Below are 22190 nucleotides of genomic sequence, written 5' to 3'. Positions count from 1 at the left end.
GGACTCGCTCCAACAGGTCCGTGTCTTTCCTGCGCTGAGGGCCCCACAGCTGGACACAGTACTCCAGGTAGGGGCTCACGAGAGCAGAGGGGGAGAATCCCCTCCCTCGACCTGCTGGCCACGCTTCTTTTGATGCGGTCCAGGATACAGTTGGCTTTCTGGGCCGCAAGCGCCCATTGCCGGGTCATGTTGAGCTTTTTGTCAACCAACGCCCCCAAGTCCTTCTGCTCAGGGCTGCTCTCAATCCACCCTCCACCCAGCCTGTATTTGTGCTTGGGATTGCCCCGACCCATGTGCAGGACCTTGCACTTGGCCTTGTTGAACTTCATGAAGTTCACACGGGCCCACCTCTCAAGCCTGTCAAGGTCCTTCCCTCTAGCATGTCAACCACACACCACGCAGCTTGGTGTCGTTGGCCAACTTGCTGAGGGTGCACTCAATGCCACTGTCCATGTCACCAACGAAGATGTTAAACAGCACTTGTCCCAAGACCGACCCCTGAGGAACGCCACTCATCACTGCTCTCCACTGGGATATCAAGCTGTTGACCACAACTCTTTGAGTGCGACCATCCAGCCAATTCCTTATCCACCGAGTTGTCCACCCATCAAATCCATGTCTCTCCAGTTTAGAGACAAGGATTTCGTGTGGGACAGTGTCAAATGCTTTGCACAAGTCCAGGCAGATGCCACCAGTTGCTCTTCCCTTATCCAGCAACACTGTAACATTTCACTTAAAAGTGGTGAGTAAAAAGCACTGTTTACATCACACTCTACACCAGCATTCATTATAAAACAAACACTGCGGCCTTTTTTTAATAGTTCAGTATACAACCTGGAAGAGTCTATGGCCAGTGTTACCACAGAGAACTAAGGACAGTTTTAAGAGCATCAGTAGCTTTTACCACAACACACTGAACTTCAATGCCAAGGGAAACTGATTTATGCTTTTCTCAAGTTGAGAAGCTGGGAGTGGAAGGGCAAATGATTCTTAATGAAAAGAAAAATGCATTAACTAATAATGTCTTAAACGTCTAGTGATGCTTCTACAGAGAAAATAAAAAAAACTGCAAGTGTTCCTTCACTCGAGAAAACAATGCCACATAATTATATTTTGTATTCTTTGTCCTTTTATCTCCAGTATGAATCATGATGAATCATCTAAGCTAGCTGTTTAGTTGTTCAATAAATAAAATTGCAAGTACAAGGAAGTGACTCAAGAGTATGTATACTCTTGATCAGAGAATTACACTGTTGAATTTCATTACACTTGCTAAATGTAACTGGATTTTATTCAGAAACAGGTTACACCAAATAGATATTTATTTTTACAGACATTGAATACAATAGCCTTTCCCTGTGTAACCGATTGCTCTTATGAAAAGTACTGCTAAAGATTTAACATTTTTAAATTGTGTTTGTGCCCTCTGGTATGAATGTACCTGCCTATGAGTACCTACCTACAGGAGAATGAGCACAGACAAATCAGCAGTTTAAGGCATGATGGTCTCTGTCCATACATGTGAACATTTGCTTGCATGTAAGAGAGAGGGGAGATTGCTTCAGGTTTTGAGTAGCTTGCAAATTCAGGAGCAGCTGAGGTGTGTTGTTGTATACATTAGGAAGATTTTTCATGCTGTGCAAAATTGGATGATCAGACCTGGCAGTGGAAAATCTGAGTGGGAAAGCTTTGCAGAAAGTACCCTAAAGGGGGCAGAAACACAAATCCAGGTACATCCTCAGTGCAAAGAATACGTTGCCATCAGCTTCAATTTTGCTACCATAACTGCTACTGCCCAAGTAAACTAGTCTGGTGTTTTACTGGGTTTGCATGGCAAGGTTTTGGTAGCAGTGGGGCTACAGGGGTGGCTTCTGTGAGAAGCTGCCAGAAGCCTCCCCTACGTCTGATGCAGCCAACGCCAGACGGCTCCAAGACGGACCCGCTGCTGGCCAAGGCTGAGCCCATCAGCAATGGGGGTAGCGCCTCTGGGAGAACGTATTTAAGGAGGGAAAAAAAATAAAAAGCTGTGCAGCAGTGATTGCAGCTGTGAGAGAGGAGTGAGAACACATGAGAGAAACAACCCTGCAGACCCTCAGGTCAGTGGAGAAGGAGGCAGAGGAGGTGCTCCAGGCACCAGAGCAGAGATTCCCCTGCAGCCCGTGGGGAAGACCACGGTGGAGCAGACCTCCACCTGCAGCCCGGGGAGGACCCCACGCCGGAGCAGGTGGGTGCCTGAAGGAGGGTGGGACCCCATGGGAAGCCCATGCTGGAGCAGGCTCCCAGCAGGACCTGCGGCCCCATGGAGAGAGGAGCCCACGTTGGAGCAGGTTTTCTGGCAGGACTTGTGACCCCGTGGGAGACCCACGCTGGAGCAGTCTGTGCCTGAAGGACTGCAGCCCGGGGGAGGGATCCACGCTGGAGCAGTTTGTGAAGAACTGCAGCCCATGGGAAGGGCTCACGCTGGAGAAGTTCATGGAGGACTGTCTCCCATGGGAGGAACCCCATGCTGGAGCCGGGGAAGAGTGTGAAGAGTCCTGCCCCTGAGAAGGAAGGGGTGGCAGAGACAACGTGTGATGAATTGACCCGAACCCCCATTCCCTGTGCCGTTGGAGGGGAGGAGGTAGAGAATTCAGAAATGGAGTTGAGCCCAGGAAGAAGGGATGGATGGGGGGAAGGTGTTTTAAGATTTGGTTTTATTTCTCATTATCCTACTCTGATTTGATTGGTAATAAATGAAACTAATTTCCCCAAGTCAAGTCTGGTTTGCCCATGATGGTAATTAGCGAGTGATCTCTCCCTGTCCTTATCTTGACCCATGAGCTTTTTGTTATATTTTCTCTCCCCTGTCCAGCTGAAGAGGGGAGTGATAGAGCAGCTTTGGTGGGCACCTGGCATCCAGCCAGGGTCAATTCACCACAGGTGTTGCTACAAGTCTCTTTTCATTAAAAAGGCATGTTGTGACATATTATTATGCATATCAACACAGAGGAAGCGTGGAGAAGAGAAGGCTGCGGGGAGACTTTATTGTTATGTTTCAATACTTAAAGGGGGCTTTTAGGAAAGATAGGGACAGAGTTTTTAGCAGGGCCTGTTGCGATAGGACAAAGGGGTAATGGTTTTAAACTAAAAGAGGGTAGATTTAGACTAGAAATAAGGAAGAAATTTTTTACAATGAGGGTGGTAAAACACTGGAACAGGTTGCCCAGAGAGGTGGTTGATGCCCCATCCCTAGAAACATTCAAGGCCAGGTTGGACGGGGCTCTGAGCAATCTGATCTAGTTGAAGATGACCCTGCTCATCACAGGGGGGTTGGACTAGATGACCTTTAAAGGTCCCTTCCAACCCAAACAATTCTGATTCTACAAAGTTATCAATGACTGTACAGAGCTGCTGAAACATATATGGCCTACTGATACAGAATAGACGCGTATCCTTTCCCTTCAGTACCAAATGCTTTGTCCATGGAAAATGCATTTTTCCATGATTTTTTATTTTAAAGGCTGATGAAAGGTTTGCCAGTACTAATATATAATATCCTTGAAAGGATACTGAAAACGAGATGTCAGTGTCTCATGGCAAAAAAGGTATTTCTGTCATATATACAGATAACTAACTGTTGCATTTTTCACCTCTGTAGCAGTCAAGAATAATGGGTGGGAACAGTAAAGAGGGAAACTTTCTGAGCATTACAGACATAGGAGAAAGTAACTCTGAAAAGCACCCTAAATGAGCAGGGAAATATGGTCAAGCAGGTAAAATGATGCCAGGCTGAAGACCAGCAGATAGCTGGTAGGCAATAAGTATGGAGCCATCAAGTAAATGACAGAGATATGTTTCTGTATTGATTTTTCTAAGGATGGAAAGTTTAGACTGATGTTTTTAAATGTATGGGTTGAGCCAGGGCTGTGGAAAGTCATGCAGACTTTCCTGGAAATGGCGTATCATAAAACGGATTATTTTAAACTTCTGCTAGCACTGCCTACTATTATCATGCCAAGTACTTCAGCTGCTGTAACATCTGTAAAACATCCATTCTGGGGAGAAGGAAGGGCCTAACTGACAGGAAGCAACACCCAACCGACAGTGCGTCAGCCAAAGAGCTTTAAAACAGAGCCCTTGCCCTCCCTGTACAGGGAAAACCAGAAAATCTCACCCGCACTTAATTTGTCTTCATAGGCCTCTCTCAGCCGGTACCTATTAGAGATGGCTTACAGCTTATCTGACTTGCTTACCAGCTTCAGCAGCCTGTGATGACAGCCACAACTAGGGAATCTTAGCACGTGTGCCTAGTGTTACTCCGCCACAATCTAAGGCTGGGGCAACAGACACCAATTTTTGAAAGGTCTGCATGAGTCTAGGTGGGCCCAGTGACTTGAAATAATGAAACGATATCAGCTTCTACAGCTGACGGCACCGGAGAGAGAGACATGGCTAGCATCAAACCTGGTTGCCTGTATTTTTGTAAACAGTGTGATTGAACTTGTTATTGCTGAGTCAGTCAGGTGCAAAGGTATAGAAGGGCTTTTAATCCTAATGAGACACTTTAACACCTCCATCATCAATCCCTGAAGCTTGCTGTGATATATACTAAATTTTAAAGAGGGTCAAATCCAGTGTAAGATAGGCTACAAGGAGCAAGTCCAGACTGCACAGTGCTAAAAGCATTCAGCAGATAATACAAATATGTTTTGAACAAAAATGCTTATATACATAAAGAATACGTATATACAAATTCTTACACATTTCTACTTGCATATACATACAAAACACTTCTAGAGAAGTGTTTAAAAGAACCATTTTTATCATTTATAGACAAGATTTGACATCTTGTCTGTGCCCTACCTCAGAAGGTAAACTGGGTTTCATAGCATGCAAGGTCTAGTGAGATATTCTTGTATTTGATTCAAGTTGCAGTGGGTTTTGGTTTTAAATGTATGAAAGGCACAAACACCGCACAACTGCAACGTGTAGTTCATGAGACTATTTTAAACTGTCACCTATTTATGAATTTCTCTAAAATATCACATCTGTGATCGGACAGATAACAGCCTGAATAGCCCCAGGGACCTGGATTTCAGTCTTGGAACCTATCTCATATCATTTATGACCATGAGGTTTCCTGTTAAACATCAGACCATCAGCAGATGCACAAAAAGAAATGTCTCTCCAGTCACAACCCTTCCTTTCAGGTAAACCCAAAAGCAGTAGCTTGTTTCCAAGAGTTCTGGTGTGCGCAAGGGGAGAGAACACATGTCGCTTAACAGCCGTTTCCCCACCTTTCTGAGGTACAGGCCTCGAGCCAGATGTAAACATGTTGTGGATGACATTTCCCTATAATGTGCCATCCAGCCTATCCTGAATGTAAGAAATGGTTTATAAAGTGCTGAGTAACATCCCATTGAATTTAACAGACCTAAGAGTACAGACATCCACATTACAGAGTTAAATCTTTTGGCAATGTAAATAAATGCAGTATTAACAAATATTAAGACATGCACATCCTTTTGTGAGGACGTGCAGGAGACTGAAAAACTGTGACTCAAGTATTTATACATACGATTTAACTTCAAGAATGTGAGAAAGTCCAACAGGCAATAAAATGTGTAAGCGATTGGCTGAACCAGATCCGAGAGGCACAAAATTAAACCTAATGAACAAATCTTCTAGCATGTCATGCAGATTTCCCTTCGCCTTTTCTACATTTACATTTTGCATCAAGTTGGAGAAGGAAATAGTTTAGTAAGACAATGCACCTTTGAACTGAAATCTAAGACAACATAAAATCTTTTGAAGAATGAAGAAATTAATGAGCCATGTTAAAAAATAAAACTCCTCATTTAAGTAACCAGAAAAAAGACATTTGTCTTATTGGTTTCCAAAATAAAAATACACTGTTATTTGACAGAAGTCAGAGATAGACGAGACATGAAAGTCATGAAGAAAGTCATTAAACAAAACTCTAAAGTGAACAGCTGAGAGAAAATTTATCCTGCTGGCCCTACAGCCTAGAAAATAATTTTCCCTCCCCTGAAGTGGTTGAGATAAATGATCTAACTGAAGTTAGAGGAAAAAGTCAGTTTAAATCAAAATTTTCTGTTACTCAAAATAAAGAAAAAAGGAAGAACAATACCAGACATCTCATGTTCAGTTGAAGGAATACCAGCTGAGCCACAGTTTTTATTTGATGATTATTCCCTGCTGTGTTTAGGCTGAACTAAACCAATATTTATATGGCACAACAGAGCTAAAATTACTTGTCTTTTTGGATGCTCACTGATTCCAGACCAATGCTAGCCTACTAACTCCTAGGTCTTGACAATGATGGATGGCAAAGATTAAAGAAAAGGTATCATACTTCTATGAATGTGTATTACAGAAAAGTGATACTTTACACTGTAGGGAGTGAATGAAATGCAGGGGCAAGACCTCAAGACTGCAAAAAATCTTTAAGTTTGAGATAAGATGTCACATTCTGCTCAACTACATGTAAAGTTTTGGTGTGATTTTATAGAACTTCCACCATTATTTAACAGATCAACTTGAGAGTTCCATATATATATACACAGTATAGAGAAGAAAATTTTTTTCTGAAAGGTCTTGGCACACTACAGGTAATCTGTATCAGAGACATAATTGAAGAAGAGGAAATAACAACACAGTTTTACATTTTCCACTGTGAGGTTCTAACAAAGGCTTGCTTTGGAGTAGCCTTTCAAATTTCATGAGGGTTCTTGTCAGGGATACACCTTTTACCATTCCTTTTAAGTTCACTGAACTCCGACCAGAATATCAGCTTTGGAAATATCTCTGTACACAATTATGTTAGAGTTTGGCAGCTAAATTATCAAAAGATTTAACCTCTATGGACTAAGCCTCTTATGTGCGCTCCACATCCAGCCTACTTCCAACTAGTCACCTTGAAAAGGAAGGAGAGGTGGATCTCATTTGAATACACTAAGATACAAGGAAACTGTAAGGGGAAAGGGACAGAATAGGAGGAGGAAGACAGACGATATTGAAGGAGAAAGCTTATATGGATGAGTGACGCTGGACAGTGTTAGAACCTAGACTTCCTCTTCCTCCTTAGTGCTCAGGACTGGAGCTAAAACATATTCTTTTCCTAATTGATAAGAAGTAGTTTTATTGTTCTTTTGTAGTCTAGATATTAGCAGAGAACATCTCAGTAGCATACAATGGGTTTAGTTCCTTATATCAACATTCTTCTACCAACTGTAGAGAAAAAAACAAACAAACCACAGCCCCCAGAGGCAAAGGAAATGCACAACTGGCCCCTTTAAGTGTGTTATCTCATACAGCTCAAGCCAAGGGCTCTTGGCTTAATTGGGTTCTGTTGTCAACATAGGACAAGAAGACTGCAGAATGCTTGTTCTTTTATCAAGCCCTAAAAGGCCACAGGAGAATAGAAAGAGCCAAAAATGAGAAGGCAACACAGGCATATTAGTAATGGCTCCACGATCTTGATGGAGCGGTCTCATATCAAGGCATTCATCCTACACCCAGCAAACAGTGCCAAATCCAGAGTCTATGAGAATTATATCTGCATCATTTCCAAGTTACCAGTCACTTGTTTACTTTCTGACTAGGAACTTTTTTGTCTCTATCCCTAACCTATTGTCCCAAACAGACCAAGATCAGTTTCAGATACAGAGCCTCCAGATCTCAGTGCTTAATCAACTCAAACAATACATACTAGTAAAGTATCGTGCTTTGTCACACCTGAAAAAGGAGAAAAGTTAGCATGCTCTGCCAACAAGGTGAGTTAGTGGAATATGCAAACAAGGGAGATGATGGTGAAAATTAAGGAGCCAAATGGCAACAGGATTAGAAGCCCTCTCCTGCAAAAACCAAACAAAGCCTTGAAGGGTATTAAAATCAAGTTCAGTCACAGAGATTGTTATCTTTGACTGTAATTATGAGATTTTAATACTAATTATTGCTTAACTGACATAGTAACATCAGAAGAAGTATAAACATTTTATGGCTTTATTCAGCAAGAAAAACTGTGTTCTATTTAGCATTATATAATGACACTGTTTAACCCATAAAATCACTGGCTATCATTCAAATGGAAATTGAGAATCTGTGTCAGGGAGTAGATGATCCTTTTTTTCCCCCTCTGTATTAATGGAGAACAATATTCCTCTAACAAAAATTACCTTTAAGACCGTTCTGAACTTCTAACGCGATGTCGAGGGCATTAAACGGCAAAACTGGTTCATTGGCAATTTGCAAAGTCACTTGTCCTGTTAGCTGCAAAATACAAAAAAACCCAAAAAAACAGTCAAATAATTTCTCGCAGATTTAATAGCCAGCACTTCTTCTGGAATAGCACATACTTTCAACACATTGGATTTTCAGGGAAAAAGAAATAAAACCCCATAAACACATCTTTGTGAAAAGGAGTACGACCTAGACCATTGCCTTTCTAATACAACATTAAAAAATGTTAAGGGATTACAATTTCTGACCACGCACAAGAATTCTGTGCCGTACTTTTTCCGTGGACCTAGGATACTGCAGGAATCTCTGAAAGGCCTTACTTTTGCTTTGTTTTCAAATAAAACACCTCAACATTCTAAAAATAGGAATGAGCTTTATTGTTTTACTTAGTTGTCTGGTTTTAGCTATCGGATTTTGAGAGTTTACACAAGTAAAAAGAAAAAAAAAATCACAGACATTAACGAGCTTCAGATCAAGCCCATGGCTAAATGCAAGCTGATCTGAAAACATACTGCCTTTGAAGAGATATGTGACTGCTTGAAGCACACAGATGTACAACTTCCAAACTGGACAGAACACTACATTCTCTCAGTAACTTACAGAAAGAAATTCCCAAATGAGTGAAAGGGAACTCTCAGTCCACTCCAGACTAGACATTAGCACCTGTCATGAAACTCAATAGCATGAATGCTTCTTTTCAACAGTTCCAGAGATGAGGCCAGGGACTGACTGACCCGAGTGCTTTTTTTCACTTATAGAAGATAGGCTCTCCAGCTCAAGGCTTAGACATGCTACAGGGGCTGTATATAGAAATATGTCTTTCTGCCGAACTATTCCTAGCCTGTGATTAAACAGAGGATTTCAGTCTCTAGGCTGCCAAGTCCATCACTGTTCGTGGGAGCTATAAAAATACACTGACAAAAACATGCAGGAAACTTTCATTCATCTTCTTCATATCTTGATATTGCAAAAAGGGAGAAAATACCTGTAGGGCTGCGCTCTAAAATGGAATGATGGCTGCAGGTGATGGTGATCGTGTTGATAAAAATGTGGACTGAATAAAATCATATTGTACAACACTTCCCAAGGTAGTGAGGGGGTTAGAATAATATCTATCTTTCAAAAGCAATATGATAGTTGCTGTGCTGAAAGTAGCATTTTAATTCTACAATACAAAGTAGTAGGAAAAGACAACAATCCTAAGTAATATTAAAAACAATAGTACAGCAATTGAAGAGGAAAACCATCTCCCAGGAAAGTGGATGAAAACAGGGTGATATCAGAAATACAAGTTTCCTGGAGAAAGATTGATAGAAGCCCAACAACATTTCTCAGAAAGCATTAAAGAAATGACCCAGCCACAGACTGATTTGGGTACAGGGACTGTGGGAACATGCTGTACATCAGGCTGCAACCTATATCTGAGCAGAGACATACTGTGAAACTATTGCGATTTACCTCTGGAGAATACAATATTGCAAAAGGCACGAAGAAAAAAACCCCTACCATATATACAGTGAGAAAAAAATAGGGAGGAATAACGATATGTCAGGCCATTAACAGGAAAACTAAAGAACTAAGAGTGAACTTGAAGGAAGATGAAAAACACTGTGTTTGGACATCTGTGTTAAAATACTACACAGTAACTTCTCACAAAACTTTTCTCCAAAATTCCCAACTGCACAAGCCATTAATGCTTGAAAGCCATTACGTTTTCTATCAGTGATTATAGACAAAGGTCTCTGGGTTGAAAAGCATGAGAAAACATTAGTCTTGGGAATATCAGAGAGGTACTGTGGAAATAAAAAAATAGAATTGTTTGGGCAAACAGAAACCTGTTCAAAACTGTAGACAAACCGGGTTCCTATAACCCAGCCATAAGCAACAGTAAAAATCTGGCTCTAAATGTCCAAATACCATGCAAAATCCTTCCTTGTCCTGCACGGAACTATAAGATACAGCTGCCCAAAACATTAACAACTTGTAAATTGCTACGGAAAAGCAACTGTGGCAATTAAATAACATCCTATTAAAGAGGAGGAATTCTATATGGAGTCCAAACCCACTGAATCCTAAATAGTACCATATCACATAGTCTGTATCACAAAAAACATTTGAATTCTTCCCTCACACCCCATTTCTGCAAAACCCTTCACTAAGTGTTAATGCAAGATACATATACATAGGTATATTTTTAGGGAGGGACATGAACAGTTATACGGTGCTACTGATACTTTTCAATCTGCTACTGCAATGTTTAAGAACACAAAAGTATGGAAAAAATGCTTCTTTTCTGAGGCATAAAAGCGGCATTAAAGAGGAGAATACCCTAGTAAGCATCTTTCCTTTTCATCATTATCTCCTACAGAATCTGGCTTAATTTTTGTAAGTCCATGCTTATATCTGTTTCTTCCAGGCAATTTTATTTTGCTTTTGACTATGTAAGACCGAAGTTGTTCTCTCTTTCTCATTCAAATAAAGTTATACCATGAAAATCTTGTGACTGACTGAAGCATAGCATCTCTGGATGTAATATTGTGGACATCTGTGTGTTGGTAAACAGGTAACAGCGTTGTTTATTAAATCATGTACTTCATAGGCTAATTTGGAGGAAATCAATCACATAAAGGAAAGCTGAGAGCATTGATTTGAACAGAGTAAGTAATAATGCTGCAGAAGCATATATCAAACCCACATAATGCAGCAAGACAGAAAAGGCTACTGATTTCTTATTTATAGTCTTATTTTTGGATATACCGTTCCCCTGAGTACAACACTGAATATACATGGAAAATAAAGACAAGCTTCTGCCCCCTTTTCCCTGTTGAAAAATGGTTCAGACTGACTATTGAATTATTAAATGCAAGAATAACTTAGCAAAGAGTAAAGACAACAATTTTCTCATAAAGTGAAATGCTAAAGCAGCATAATTGATTCTATTCCCATACTGAACTGGTTATAACGCTAATGACAACTTCTCAAATAACATTTATACATAATAATACACACACAATACACACAATAATTGATGTAACATTTGCACGATTATCAAGTCTAAAGAAAAAAATTATAGTTCAAATGCTAATTGATTCTGTAACGCTTTTCTTATATAATTTAAAATGAAAAAATAATGAATAACGTTCCCACTGCACTTGGCTTTGGGAAAAGTATTCTTCAGTAAACTAAAATGTATTTAATGAACTTTCAATTACTTTAGTGATAAATATTAATACAAAACATAACAATAATTGTAGAGTAATACTGTATTTCTTCACTATGAGGGTGGTGAGGCAGTGGAACAGGTTGCCCAGAGAGGCTGTGGATGCCCCGTCCATCCCTGGCAGTGTTCAAGGCCAGGCTGGATGGGGCTTTGAGCCACCTGGTCTGGTGGAAGGTGTCCCTGCCCATGGTAGGGGGGGTTGGAACTGGGTGATCTTTAAGGTCCCTTCCAACCCAAACCATTCTATGATTCTATGCATATTGCAGAATAAATCTTAATATTCGAAACAGGTTTATATCAAGGTAACATTTTTTCAAGGTCCTTTACCTTACAGCACAAACAACTTTGTAGGAAGGAAATAACTACTGTGCCTGTCTTCATCTCTCTGACACTGTGCAGATCCCAAAAGCTAAAAAACCCCACAAACTTCCAAAAATGCTGGTGTTAAAAATGATTCAGTGTCACATGACACTTCCTAAATGAAGCCGTAGGTTCTTCTCTCTTCCAAAGTGTTATAACATACTCATTTACAAACTATGTCTTCTTGCAATTCTACCCAACTTATGAACCTAGTTTCACGGTAAAAGTCAGCTCTCAGGGATATCAGGTGAATCTGCACCAGTCTCCAAAATAATAACTGGATTAAATACACACAATATGTTCATCTACGTAAATGATAAATACCCTTTATAGTTTTAGCTGTTTTACAATGTAAATAAGGGAACTAACTAAAATGGAGTTGGAGGAGGGTTCATAACAGAAATTTTTTTTTTGGTATGTCACACCTGGTTTTTCAGTGAGTTAAACTCAGTTTTCAAGGCAACTTGCTTCCTCAAATATCCAAGCTGCCTACTAACAACTCAAAGCACGTCTACTGGCATGCAACATTTTTTAAACAATTGAATACTTAAAATCCGGTATACAACAACGTGAAAGGCTCCACTCAGCCTTTTTTACACAGATTCAGTTTTGCTTTTGGGGCATGCTGTTATTGATCATGTCTTGCAGGGACACGTCTTAAATGTTATCTGGTTTTACAGACAACACAGGCATGGCAACCCATCTTCCATTCTGTCGTACGATGAGAAACTTGTAAGATGAAAAAAATGAAAACATATTTAGCAGATATGAGGATAGGAAAATATTATGCATGACAGAGATCAATCTGCTAGAATAAACATCAGCATATAGTGTGCAGGCAGTTTCTTTAACACAGAAGTTCACATGCCAGTTTTTTTTTTTTTTTTTTTTGTCTAGTGAGATTTGAAACTGTGCGCTGTATCAAGCCTGCGTGCTATGTAAACCTCAGTGGGTGTAAGTGCTGAGCCTTTAGGACATTTTTAGTTACATTAAGAGTGCTAAAATCTAAAAAGACATCTCAGATCTTTTCATATGCCAAGTTACAAACAACATAACTTAAAAAATCAGGTAAACTGCCATGTTTATCCTTTTGTGAACACTGCTCTTCAGTAGTGCTGTAGTCCAACATTACCTGCTGGAATGAATTAGACACAGCTACTTGAAACCTGAATTGTACAGTGGCAACTGTTTTATATTTCAAGCCATATACCTCTGTAACATACTTTTTCTTCTTTCCTGCTTTCTATTAATTTTCAGGTTTTTATTATATAATTTTATTCTATGAATATTAACAATACTTTACCCTACCGATACCTGTGCACTTTTAGAGAAAACCAGCCAGCATACACATGGCAGCTAATCTACCAAACCCATGACAACTCACATCAGAAAGCAGATAATATAAAAAAGAAGTGTAGCAGACCTGTGTAGATTCCCAACTACAGACTCAATAGACCTCTGTATATAAGACTCCCTACTACAGACTCAAACAATCCTTTTAACTGATCTGTGTGTGACACTGGGCAACTAACTCGTTTGAACTCTGAGCCCCAACTTCCTTTGACATCAGGCATTGTTTTTAACCAAGTCACGTTCGCCCTCACACCTTGTACCTATCCCTTCACATATTATCCATGGGGTTCATGGATGAAGAAAGAGCATGGAAAGATACTCTGCTGTTTAGAGTGATCAATAACAATGTGTTGAAAATAACACTTTTTTCCTCTTTTCTCTTGTAAAGGTGAAAGAAAAGGTATAACTTTTGTGGCTGGCTGTTGCACTCTAATCTCAGGTGTTCATCTCTTTGCATCAAGGGGTCTCTCTTTCCACACGTACTGACTAGCAGAGTGACCTGCTGAGATCATCTGACATTAACCCAAACATAAACAACGTTTTCAGTGTCCACCCCTGTGTAAATAAGGAATAAATCTCTGCATATATTAAGATCCCCCCTCAGAACCACAACATTAGCAATCTCAAATGTAAAAATCATCAGCCTTCCCCAACCTTTCCAACCTGCAAAATTAATGAAGTATTTTTAATAATACAAGGAAATTTCCTGAATTTGCTTTCTGGTGGTGTCTGTGTGTCGCCCCCCCCCCCCCCCCCCCGCCCCGCAATTTCCTTCATGTCATCAGATTTTTTTTTAATTAAGCATGAGAAATTGAGTCTAAGTGAAATCTGTGATTCCCTGGCCATAACAGAATTTCAGCACCTACTACTACCGGATGAATGGCAGTAATCATGAAACTCATGATAAATGAATGAGCATTTTTTAATACTAGGATCTCAATTTACTGTAGCAAAATTTCCTGCATAATCAGTCTACACAGTTGTTTTTCTTATATTCATCACCCCCCCAAAAAGTTAACTGACTCACACAAGAAAAGTCAGAGGCAGGAGTATGAGAAAACCACCAGTTCTTTGACCCTCTATTTTTCTGAAGAATCACATTCCCTTGAGTAGACAAAGAAATAGAAATCTGGTCACAAACATGTTTGCTTTGCACTAAAGCTGTCAACTTTTTGACAATTCAGAAGTTCTCAAAAATTCAGTAGTACCATGTACGCTTTTGTTCTTACTGAAATCTACCTTGGCACCAGGGCACGTATTTACAGGTCAAATGATATTTGGGGCTATGTGACATTCAGTTCGACATACTGTATTTTAGGTCAGTAGAGGGCTCTCTGAGAAAAGAGTACGATGAGTCTATAGCTACAGTAGGTGAACTAGAGCATAGTAATTCATTACAGATAGCTGTTTCTGACCAAGGCAAGTCTGAGCTCTTACAAATATTTAAAACTTTATTTCAGCACCTCTGTCTATAATTTAATATTGTTTTATTTACTCTCAGTATAGAAAATACTGATTAGGAAGTAAAAGTGATAGTGAACAAAACATGGATTCTCCCTCTTTGCATGTATCCTGTGCACAGCAAACAACACTTAACTAACTGTATTAACGTGGCACACAGCATTAGGCAACCCTAATATTAAGATATGCCAGTATTATGATAACTTGGGCCACTTAATTTGGAGTACGGAAGATCTCTATTTACATGATCCTATGCTACATTTTCTGCATGACGCATGATGAGATTTTGAGGCACTGAGAAATTAAGCTCGTAAGTATTCTCTTAAGTGATTATTTTGTTTAAAATTTAATTTATTGGCCAACTTAGCAACACACAACACTTAGAGCAGTGAAAGTACATTTTCTATAGATTTCAGAGGTGCCTTGTGTCCTGCGAGACATCACTGTGCTCTGGAGCTCACCTTCACGGGACGTGCCAGACACCAAGAGCGCAACCAGGTTTCAGACGGGACTAGACAGATTCATGCAGGACAGTGCACTGCTGACTACTAAAAATGATGCTCCAGATTCAAACTTTGACTGTGGTCACAGGGGAAATACACTTGTTCTGAAGTGTTCATCGCTACCTACCATGAGAGCCGGGGAACTGGGCTGAAGTCTGGCCCATGCTCTTGTTACTGCAGTGGCAGACAACGGGGATCGTTAACTCAACTTCCAAGATAATAGCTTTATTGAGTTAGGCTTGGCACTGTGTAAATGAACTTTTACTCAACCTGGTTTGTTTGGAACTGAGGCAGAGCAACTTTATGTCTGTGCAGAATACACAGGGTTAATGACTACACAGGAAGCCATGAAGTTAACTGTAAAGCACAGTTCCTTCTGTGGGCAGTGTAGAAATGTAGCTAGAGAGTTTCTCAAGTGCTTTATTCTTATTTTTTCTGCACATAAACAAAAATTGCATGTCTTTGAAGTATGCAGGAAAGTAGCAATAATCTTGAGAAGCGTTTATAATAATGTATTTTGTATTTACGTACGTCAAATTTTAGTGGTATCTAGGTGCAAAGAAAGTGTCGAATTAACTTCTAGAAGGGCCACTAGATTCAAATCACTCGGTAAAAAAAAAGTTAGTCACTTAGACTTTTCCCTAGTGCGCTTAGTGATGAGCATGCAAAAGGATATAACAGAATGCTCTTCTGCACTAAGAGCTTCGTGAGCTCTGGCTGAAGAGGTCACACCACGACGATACAAATCTTTACATCACTACAAACCCTCACGCTAGATTTCTTAAAGAGAATTTTAAAGTTTGTTCTAGCATTAATTCTTTTTTATCTCCAACTTTAAAGCCAGGTTGCTCTGGTTACCAGCTGCAGACTTTGAGAGTGACAAATACAGAAAATTTTGGGTTAAATCTGAATAATTTGCAAATAGCATTCCCATAAACCAAGATGCCATCATTGCACAGAAAGTGACCTTTTAAATGCTTTCATTCTCTGACCCTCTTCAGCTACAGCAAGAGGAGGGGGAAACTAGTGCTAGATCCTTTTTAAAGAAGGAATGTTAACTGCCTGAAGCTGGTTACAGGCAGTCCTGAGGAAATAGATTTAGCTATTGTTTTGGTAGAAAGAGAAGTATATAAAAAAATATGAAGCAAAATTTATTTCCACACATCAGAGGCAAAGAACTCTAATGACAAGAATCGCGTACAGAAATTGCGTCTTGGATAGATATTTACTACCTCAAACCAAAACTACATAGCTTATTTTTTTATCTGCATGTGTAATGCAGACATTCAGAAGATAGAACATGCAGCTAGCTAGCAGCGCACATACTTTAGGACAAGAAATGTTAAGTATTTTTTCTGGTTTAAGCTATAAAGGAAAGTTTAAAGTTAAAGAAAGTAAATGTCATCTCCGAATACCAGAGAAGATATATCGGCGTCCATTCCTGTGTACTGGTATGAAAACACAGGATGCTGTGATTACCAGCTTGGACATTTAGTACATAGTTCCAGAAATCATCCCACTCTTCCATGCTACTGATGGCCTCCATTGCGTTTGCCACCAGTTTGTGAATATCAGTACCTTTGCCTGACTTACGCATGTGTTTAAGACTCGAATCAGGATATTAGCACAACCAGCTCTCCTTACTCACGATACAGGATAATCAAAGCACAAGATGATAGAACTCAGCAAGATAATTGATAATTTTGTTAACAGTTGCCAGACAGTTGGCTGGGTCCTGCTGGTCTATGAGCCTTACAAGTCAGACAGTAATGACTAGCAGATAAAATAAGCAGCAGTGCAAGTCTGCATTTAATCACCCAGGTTCACAAGCACTCTACAGAAATACAGAGCAGCCTAGCAAACAGTATGTTGTCTTACAGTCCTAATTAATCAAAGTATCTTCTCATATGCTTCAAGATACATGCATGAACCAAGAATCTTCCTGAATTAGGATCAATCCCAGGATCGTACATTCAAGGACACCGAAGTACTTGCTAAGTTTCTATTTGATCTGTGAAGCCAGTTCTTATGCTGAATCTGCAGGGCTCAGTCTGAAACTTGTGGCATTGTTCAAAACTAAATAATAGTCATCAGAGGAGCGCAATAATAAAGAAATCTGCAATAGGAAGCTTCAACCACAGCTTTCAGTTTTAGACCTTGATATCATCTTTTTAATCACTCCCCTTTTACAGAAAAGGATTTAATTGAACTCCTAAAAAAAAGTCTCTAATCACACTTCATCAGCATGCAATTATTATTCAAAGGAAACCATATGTACTATTAGGCACTCTTAATTAAAATAATGCATATAATCTGCTTTGGTACCTAACAGTCATTCTCCTCGATGTTCATTATTCTTTTTCTTCCATTATTGTGACAATACATTTTTTTTCCCTATTTTTCCTCATCTATCTCCATTTAATTTATACACTTTTTCAACATTAACGATTGTGATATCAGGACACTGAGACGTGTTAATATGCCACCATCCTTAAAAACTCATTGTATTGCATGACCTTCAAAATGTGTCAGACCTGACTATGGAGATTTGTGAGAACAGGATGAGGAAATGCTGTAACAGGAGCCTTACTCTATACTCTCTTCTGCCTGAATTTTATTTGCAATTATGAAGTCTTCTACATGGCCATACTGAAAGAAGAATGTATGCTAGGCAGCAGTCAGTCCTTGGAGAAAGAGATACAGGATTTGGGGAGAACCAGGGACAACGGATGGAAGAAATTGAATCTAGGAGTTGAAGAACCTGAAGAAAAGCATCAATGAGGTGTTGAAGCAATGGTTCCCTGAGGAACTTGGAAAACTTGGACAGTCGATTCAGCATTGACTCAACAGAATAAGCATTAGGAAAAGATTACGAGAACATTACATATTAAAGTCTCCCTATCCTCTCAAACTCAGGAAAACTAAGATATTTAATGGTTATGGAGAGAAAAATATTGTTCTTTCCTCTCTTGCCACCTCTTGATGCAAAGGTACCTCAAATTTTTCCACTTAGGTCACCCTAATCACAGTGAGGACTGGAGCACTGACAGTTCATTAAACGTGACAGACGAGCCCTGAGGGAGAGACACTCGTGAACCACAGTGCTGAGGATGCAAGGGAAGCTGAAAATACATAGTTCTGTAGTATAGGCCTCAAAGAAAAGACTCATAAACATTAACAGACATGTTCCACTTCAGGGGAGAATTAGATGGATAATGTACCGAGGCTACGCCCAGACACCAGGATACACTGCAGTACCCACAAAGAGGCTCATTTTCCTCAGTGGGCAATTACTTCAATTAGGGTTACATTCTGCTCTTGGATATACCTGCATGGTAGTTACCAAGCCAGAAAGGTATTCAGGCTTCTTACTGGTCTCATAATTAAAAGATGCAATTTCTGTGAATTTTTCACAGTACTTTTCAAATCAGAATATTCAATGTTCAATGCATACTGTGCAAGACACATAGAATAAGAAGTAATCACTTGACTTACATTCATGATTCGAAACTTAAATCTCAAAAGGAGATCTCATACCTCCTCCTGTAATTAAATAGTATAACTTAATACATAAAGGCAGGGGAAGATTGGTTGTTTTATTTTTAAAAGAAAACATTAATTAAAGATGAATATGTTTGGGACTGAGCAAGCTCCCCTCAGGCTTGGGGAAAATGCCAAGTCTGACAAACTCTTTGAGCCTTAGGGAATCCCAGGTCAGTTTGATGAACCTACTGAAGTATTTTATAATTAGCTGGCATGCTGCTGAGGCTACCAATTTACCTGAAAAAGAAACTCCCTCACCTTTCAAACTTGTCCCTGAACAACAATGAATAAAGACCTAACAAATAATGTTTCTCATGACAGAATATTTATATAAGCAGAGAAAGAAAACTCAGAAGAATGTCCTGTGCCATAGAATGGCCCTCGAAATTCATGAGGAACCCTAGCAATAAAACTCAAACTATCTGAAGGTAGAACTAAGATTTATTACCACATCTGGGGCTGTAATAATACACCTGTTACTAAGATAGGCAAATTATGATGGCCATTTCATTCCACTGCACCCTATCTTTATGTGGGCTCTGTATTAAAATTATAAAAGCAGCATGATGTAATGGCAACAACAAAGATTAAATAGAGAAGCACATTTAAAAAACATATAATCTTACAACACTGCAGGAAATGTTACTACTTGCTCAAACGACAGCAGTTGCTATTAAAAAAAATAATAAAAATCATTGTTTGCCTACAGTACTGCACCATGGTTGCTTCAGCTACTACCTGTTTTAAATATCTTATTATTTATAATCATCATTAGTGTCTAAGCACCAAAAATACATGTCTTGGAAAACAACTCAGAAAACATCTACTCTAAAAGGCTTGTCACCTACCTTAACCTCATCCAATAGAATCAAACAAAGAAGTGAGGGTATGGCATATGAAAGGCACATGTTACTTCAGCCTATCCGACAAGCCTTGTTGTAAGAACAACTCAAATACCAGGACCCACCTTGTTGGTAAGCATCATATTTTTGTTAGCTTCTGGTCTTGCTATTGATTCCTTTTGTTTTGGCTTAGCTGAATGCCTACTTGTCTCCAGTTTTACATTAACTTTCTGGAACAAATGAGTTCCTTGTAAGACATCTCAATATGGGCAAATTTTGCCTGAGTATTCCAAATATAAGGACAACAAGGATGGAGATCTGATGACTGTACTGAAAGATGATGATGAAAGGCACGTTGTTGAAGAGACCGGAGAGTGGAAGAGATGGGGTTTGAAAAAGGCAAAAGATTTAGAAAGAAAAACAAGTTAGAATTTGCTGCACAACATCAACAGGAGCCTGGGGAATTTCTGAAAGAGGAGATGGCAAGATTAAAAGGACAGCTGAGGAAGATCATTTTGGCAACAACACTATAAATGGATTGCAGGGAGAAAAAAGACTTGCAAGGCAAATGTGCCAAGACAAGAGAAGATTACAATGCAGACAAGTGGTTTGATCACAAGGCCAGGGAGAAAAGGATGGATTTTTAGAAATACCATAGAATGAAAATGTATCAGAGGAAAATACTTAACAATGTCCTTCAGCATACTGTAATCAGTGTGAACTCAGCATAATTTCCCCATACTATGCAAAATTCCAAATAAATTGTGCCCTGAACTGAAATAGTACTGCAGAACATGACATTGATACATAGTGAACAAATCAGTGGGAGTGCTGATAGCATCCAAAGTGATATATGCAGGCACGTGTGTGTGTGTTAAGTGTACTTGCACACATAGATGAGAGAAAGACTCATCTCAAGATTCTTCTGTATGTTAAAATAGAAGACAGATGCAGTTACAGATAAAATTAGATTTTCAGACCTCAAAATAAATTAAGACTTTGTAGACTCTAGGAATTTTCTTCCCCCCCTGCAGTAGAAAGGCAATGTGTATAGGCATTTGATGTACTATGAACAGCTTTAAACTAAAAGTAAATAATCTTCAAAAGAGTTTTGATATCAGGGTGAAATTTCTAGAATGTTTGGCAGTATGTCTACATTGTACATCAAAAATACAAAACACATTTTAAAGGTTTTCATTTGTATATTCAGAGAAAATAAAAGCCCTACAAAAACTGTTCTGATCTCTTGGGTATTGCTGTAACAGATTCTGAACTCTAATGAACAATATTTTCATGCAAGCCTCATCCAATAATAAGGATATGGGGCATTTCTGGGGTGAGAAACTGATCAGAATGCGCACGTGATACTTGATTTAAAAAAAAATATAAAATATAAAAAATATATATAGTTTTCATTTACGGACCTAATGAAAAAGACAGATTTTAGAATTCACTCAGTAGCCAAATTAACGAGTAACAAACTGTAAGTTTTTTAACACCTTTTAAACTCCATTTCACATTATGAATACTGTCCTCTTAAATTATTTGAAACAAGAAAAATGGCAATGACACTCTAAATCTTGTGGTTTCTAGGAGCTGCTAATTGCGTACTGCTCAGTGGTCACAGTCCGCCATCGGGAGGCTTGTTCCAAGAGACAGCATGTAGGCATCGCAGTGTCTCTCCATTCCCAAATGTTTAAATCTTCCATACAGAGAATAGCAGACACTAGACACAGTATTAGATTAGACCACCATACTATGCTGATTTTGCTAATATTTATTTTACTTCCAGTCCTCCAGCATTCCTCTGCACAAAACCATGTGTCCCTGAGACAGAGGTTTAACTATACATCTTCAGTCGAGCTTATTGCCTTTTTGGCTTATTCTGCTCAAGTAGCAACTGACATTTGCAAAAGAGGGGATGAAGGGGGAGACTAGCACTATCTAAGCAGAGGGTTTTATTTGCGCAGAATATTACATTAAAAGAGCCCAGTAGCTATTAGTGATTATTAATCTTCAATTACAATAATAGCCATATTTAACAAAAAAAGAACAGGCTATGCTGCAAGTCATGAAAAAAGCCTTTTTAACTGTCAGCCCTGCTAGTCTGAAAGACTCTTCACCCTATTCATTCAGTTATCATTCTGTAGTTTATAATTAAAGTGCTAATGTATATCAGAATTCTTTGATCTCAAAATAAAGGATTCTTTTACCAAAGAAATTAAGAACACAGTAGTTACAGGAAATTCAAGTTTCCAAGTAAAAATTAAAAGAAACAACCCAAAAGTAAAGTAATGTAATTAAGGAAAAAACTATTTTTGTTGAATAAGAGAAGGAAAAAAATTTGTGAGTAGTCATTCTGGATTGTGGAACAGTTCGTCAAGTAAAGTGGCAAAAGACCTTTCTCTTCCATGGTTAAATACAATCTCGGAAGAAAGAAGTAAGTGTACTGTACTGTCAGGAATGGACTCAATTACCTCGACGTTCTTTATCTTAAGCTAACGAGTAAAGGTAATTCATATGTCCTGAAATCTAACTTCAATTAGCATGAGTTATAACAATTCACAGTATCTCATCTGTGATATTTTATTTCCATTTTAATTTCATATTTGAGGGAGAAGATAGTCAGCAGCATGTTATGTCACAAAGTCCATCTAAATTAATGCA

At 39.1% G+C, this 22190-nt stretch overlaps 1 protein-coding gene across 1 annotated transcript in view; it reads right to left on the bottom strand.

Moving 5' to 3' along the window:
* NAALADL2 (N-acetylated alpha-linked acidic dipeptidase-like 2) overlaps window positions 1–22190 on the bottom strand; it is a 285980-nt gene that overhangs the window by 20277 nt on the left and 243513 nt on the right. The window contains exon 11 of the mRNA XM_010572907.1: window positions 8178–8271. Coding sequence (XP_010571209.1) covers window positions 8178–8271 — 94 coding nt within the window. The remainder of the gene's footprint in view (window positions 1–8177; window positions 8272–22190) is intronic.

Source organism: Haliaeetus leucocephalus, unplaced genomic scaffold (genome assembly GCF_000737465.1).
Source record: "Haliaeetus leucocephalus isolate CR32 unplaced genomic scaffold, Haliaeetus_leucocephalus-4.0 Scaffold362, whole genome shotgun sequence".
In the NCBI taxonomy this organism is placed as follows: domain Eukaryota; kingdom Metazoa; phylum Chordata; class Aves; order Accipitriformes; family Accipitridae; genus Haliaeetus; species Haliaeetus leucocephalus.
Note: the sequence above shows the minus strand (reverse complement) of the source record. Positions and strands in the feature narration are given on the sequence as shown.